At 47.5% G+C, this 4,737-nt stretch overlaps 1 protein-coding gene across 1 annotated transcript; it reads right to left on the bottom strand.

The window, feature by feature from the left end:
- Nucleotides 1-466: 466 nt before the first annotated feature.
- On the bottom strand, nucleotides 467-1,408 carry LOC143831443 (olfactory receptor-like protein DTMT). Its single transcript, XM_077324435.1, has one exon. The coding sequence runs from the start codon at nucleotides 1,406-1,408 to the stop codon at nucleotides 467-469; it is 942 nt and encodes a 313-aa protein (XP_077180550.1).
- Nucleotides 1,409-4,737: the final 3,329 nt, after the last annotated feature.

Below are 4,737 nucleotides of genomic sequence, written 5' to 3'. Positions count from 1 at the left end.
TGTCCACTGCACAACAACCCAAAAAGAAGTATAGGCAATATACTGTGTTTTCAATTCACAGTAGACCTTAGACCAGGAAAGAGGTGTGTGTGTGTGTGTGTGTCTGTGTGTGTGTGTGGCACTAGGATGTGGCCTCGGACTCAAGGGGGTGACAGCCTGAAAAAGTTTGGGAACCGCTGATCTAATTGGACTATTGGTCTTATCCAGCAACTTTCTTCTTCCGTTCTTATTGACCATACAAATATCTGGGGATAAAGCTAAGGCAAATAACAGACATAGTCCTTAATCTCAACTGCATTATATGTTTGCCAACAAGGCTGAGGCTACTCAGGCCAACTCACTTTCCCTACAGCCACACTAGCAGTCAAGGCAGCATGTGAAACGAGACTTTCCTTATCTCTACGTGATTCAAGTCATCCAACACGTTCACTGCAACATAATGCTCCAATACCAGGGGATTAATCAATTACTTCCAATTCCCATGAATGACACTCATCTTGCTAAGAAGCCTCCTCAGAGCTCCCTGGATTTCATTGTTCCTCAGACTGTAGATGAAGGGGTTCAGCATAGGCGTGACCACAGTATACATGAGAGAAGCCAGTGTATTGTTGTCCGAGGTAGGCTGTGTATAGATCCAGCAGAGGGTGCCATAGAAGAGGACAACCACAGCCAGGTGAGAACTACAGGTGGAGAAGGCCTTGAGTTTGCTGGTGGATGATGAAATCTTCATAATAGTGAGGAAGATGCGCACATAGGAGGCTACAATGAAGACAAATGGCCCTAGCACATCTAGCACACCTTCTGTCAGTGCCACCAGCTGGATAGCAGTGGTGTCGGAACAAGCAAGCCCTAGAACAGGGTAGAACTCACAGAAGAAATGAGGGATCTCCTGGGATGCACAGAAGGAGACAGAGGAGAGCAGGAATGTATATAGGGTCGACTGGAAAAGGGCCAGGAGCCAACACCCAGAAACCATCAAGAAGCAACGCTTGGTGTTCATCAAGGTAGTGTAGTGTAGTGGGCAGCAGATAGCCAAGTAGCGATCATAGGCCATGGCGGCAAGCAGGAAGTTGTCACTATTGCCAAAGGCTAAGAAAAAATAAATCTGAGACAAGCAACCACTATAGGAGATGACCCTGTCCTGGGAAATGAGGTTATGCAGCATTATGGGAATAGTAGAAGATGCGAAGCACATGTCAGCCAGAGAGAGGTAGCTGAGGAAGAAATACATAGGTGTGTGGAAGAGATTGGTGTCGCAGCGGATCAGAAGGACAATCAGGAGGTTGCCCAGGAGAATCAGAAAATACATGAAGAGGAGGATGGAGAAGATGAGGTCTTCATGTCCTGCTTGGTTGAAGAGCTCTTGCAAGACAAATACTGGAACATAAGATTGGTTCCCTTGCTCCATGGTCTAGCTGGGGAGAAAAATCAAATGGGAGGATCATGTAACAGCTGTGTTGGTCTGCAGTAGAACAGCTAGATTTGGGTTCAGTGACACCTTAAGAGTCTTGGAGTGAATCATAGAATCATAGAATCATAGAATCATAGAGTTGGAAGGGGCCATACAGGCCATCTAGTCCAACCCCCTGCTCTACGCAGGATCAGCCCTAAGCATCCTAAAGCATCCAAGAAAAGTGTGTATCCGACCTTTGCTTGAAGACTGCCAGTGAGGGGGAGCTCACCACCTCCTTAGGCAGCCTATTCCACTGCTGAACTACTCTGACTGTGAAAAATGTTTTCCTGATATCTAGCCTATATCGTTGTACTTGTAGTTTAAACCCATTACTGCGTGCCCTTTTCTCTGCAGCCAACTGGAACAGCATCCTGCCCTCCTCCAAGTGACAACCTTTCAAATACTTAAAGAGGGCTATCATGTCCCCTCTCAGCCTCTTTTTCTCCAGGCTGAACATTCCCAAGTCCCTCAATCTATTTTCATAGGGCTTGGTCCCTTGGCCCCAGATCATCTTTGTCGCTCTCCTCGGTACCCTTTCAATTTTATCTACGTCCTTCTTGGAGTGAGGCCTCCAGAACTGCACACAGTACTCTCTATCTTCCGGAGTATTTGCCAGTCTCCCAATTTGGTGTCATCTGCAAACTTGATGAGTAGTCCCTCCACCCCCTCATCTAGAACATTAATCCAGTTTGGTGTAGTGGTTAGTCCAATTGCTTTGCTTTATTTCAGATAGATTAAGCTCAAAGCACATTTCCCTTTAAGCTGGTCTTCTCCTAAAGCTCAATCAGTCATGCAGAAGGTGTGCCTACTCACTGGCAACACTTCCTTGGTGCTATGCAATTCTTAAGCTTCACTCCATCGATGATGCAGGACTTTCAGCCCCCAAAGACGCAATATATCTGTGGAAATGAAGTACCTGTTCAGAAGGATCTTTACCATGGAGTTGGGCTGGAAGTAGAGGGCAGAGGCGACACACTTGGCTTCCGAATCACTAGACAGTTCTAATTTGAAAGATAACTCCAGTCCTTCATGGTTTGGCTGGTTCAAAGCCACCCGAGAGACCCCCCCCCCCCAAGACTGGTTTGCTGAGACAAACTGCACCCTCTTTAGAGAGGACTGAGCTGTTCAGATGGCAGCTCTGGTAAACGTGCGTCTTGCTTGCGAACATGCCCCAGAATAGTTCTTATTGCCCGCAGAGCAGGTTTTTAAACAACGATTGCCTGTCTTGCACCAAATCAAACTGCAGCCTCTTGGGGGCAGCAGGAGCTGAAGTATTTCCGTGTGGACCTCATTAGGCCGCACACTTTGGGGAGCAGGCAACAGGGAAAGAGCTGGGTTTAGGGATTTGCAGGGCCTGTAGCACCAGAGCAAACTTAAATGGACTCCGGGGAATGGTAGAGGACAGGAAGGCCTGGAGGATCATTGTCCATGGGGTCGCGATGGGTCGGACACGACTTCGCACATAACAACAATAAGAAGCGCCAGAGCTAGTTTTCGGATTCGCGGGTCCTTCGAAGAACAACACTGGCCCCCTTACTTGTGCTGCACGAGTCACAGAGGGGCACCCTCCTCAAGGACAGATGGAACTTTGGATGCAATTGACATCAAGTTCCGTCTGTCCTTCTCTTTGCTGAAAACATGTACTAGTATTCTCCTGAACTCCTCTTTGTTTCTTGAACATTCGGGCTAGAAACCTCTAGAACAGTGGCCCCCCAACCCTTTTAAGGCTGGAGACCGCTAGCAGGGATGGAAGGGAGAGGGCGGCCTGGCGGTGCTTCATATGCGTGGCAGCTCCATGCAAATGTGCATGCGTGGAGCTTTTGCACAAGCGCATTTGCACATGCCGCCATGCCGGCAGCCGCGCCTCTCTCCATGCAGAGCGCCACTCGCCGAGCCTTGAGCGAAGGTCCAGCGAGCGCCACGCTGCAGGGGGGAGGGAGGCGCCTCCCTCTCTCCTGCTGCGGCCCGGTGGCGAGACTTTTGTGGCCTGCCACTGGGCCGCGGACCAGGGGTTGATGACCACCGATCTAGAAGATTATCTCACCATTCCTATCGCTCTCTAGTTCCATTTAGCCCTTTTGACACTTTGGCCCTGAACAGGATAAGTGGCCTTTAGGCCAAAAAATTCATCTAGTAACACTTGCAAGATGGAACTGTTTCGTTATTAAGTCTTGAGAGGAAGAGCCTGGGGGTAATTTGCCATCTTCCAAGCTCCTTTCGTTTTCACCCTCGTATTGACCCATGACATTGTTCACCCCCAGTTCCAGATCATTTACACAAAGATTCAACATTGTTTGTTCACATTGTTTTGGAAGGGTTAAAGTGTCAGATGAAGGTGGTAGGAAACCCGGGTTCAGATCTCTGCTCTGCTGTGGAAGCTCGGTGGGTGACTCACACAGTCCCCCCCCCAACCTACCTCACAGGGTTGCTGTGGAGCTAAAATGGTGAGTGATGTAAGCCGCTCAGGGTCCTTCCTAGGGAGAAAGATGAGATAGATAAAAGAAATGAATAAGAATATTTTAAGGTGCTGGTAAACCAGCTTTTATTGAAGTTTGCATAGAACAGAGAAAAGAGAAAATAAGAAAAGATACATAAAACATATAAGAGCCTCTTGTGGAACAGAGTGGTTAGGCAGCCGTCTGAAAGCTTTGCCCCTTTTAAAAGTTACCCAGCCTTGTGCTCTCTGACTTTCTTTGGTCTTTGAAAGGTTCCTTAGAACCTTTGCCTTAATATCAGGGCACGACACTGTAAGACATGCCTTATGTAGTTGCTGCTGAACAGGCTGGGGACAAGAATAGGGCTCTGAATAGTTTTCTTTAGCAATGAACCAAAAGCTAGGTCAACTATAAATAGGATAGTGTGAGGTCAATAGTGCCAGTTAAGGAAATGTGCATACATTTATTTATTTTATGTTTAGTTATTCTTTGATTTCTAGCTGCCACTCATGCAAATTGCCTCCCAATAAAATCCCATTAAAAATTCATTAAACCCCTCCCCCAGTACAATTAAATTAAACATACCCAGACGGCATTAAAGATCCTCCTCCACCTCATGCAGGCAGTACCCTGCCTTGGGGTTATCTGGAGTAGTCCAATGTCTCAACTTAGCCTGGGGCTTACTTGCCCTGGCCTCAACTGAACTTGGTAGTAGAGCTTTGTTTTATGTGGAACTGTGACAACTCCATCAAGTCCTTAGCTGTCCCAGAAGCTTATTCCACTAAGTTGGGGCCAGGACCAAAACGATCAGGTGAACTTCCCTTGGGCCAGGCATTTTCAACAAATTAG

This window comes from Paroedura picta, chromosome 3 (genome assembly GCF_049243985.1).
Source record: "Paroedura picta isolate Pp20150507F chromosome 3, Ppicta_v3.0, whole genome shotgun sequence".
In the NCBI taxonomy this organism is placed as follows: domain Eukaryota; kingdom Metazoa; phylum Chordata; class Lepidosauria; order Squamata; family Gekkonidae; genus Paroedura; species Paroedura picta.
This window is presented reverse-complemented; position numbering and strand designations above follow the sequence as displayed.

Bases quoted from the DNA above. Each gene is read 5' to 3' on its own strand.
- LOC143831443 (XM_077324435.1), bottom strand. From the start codon at position 1,408: ATGGAGCAAGGGAACCAATCTTATGTTCCAGTATTTGTCTTGCAAGAG.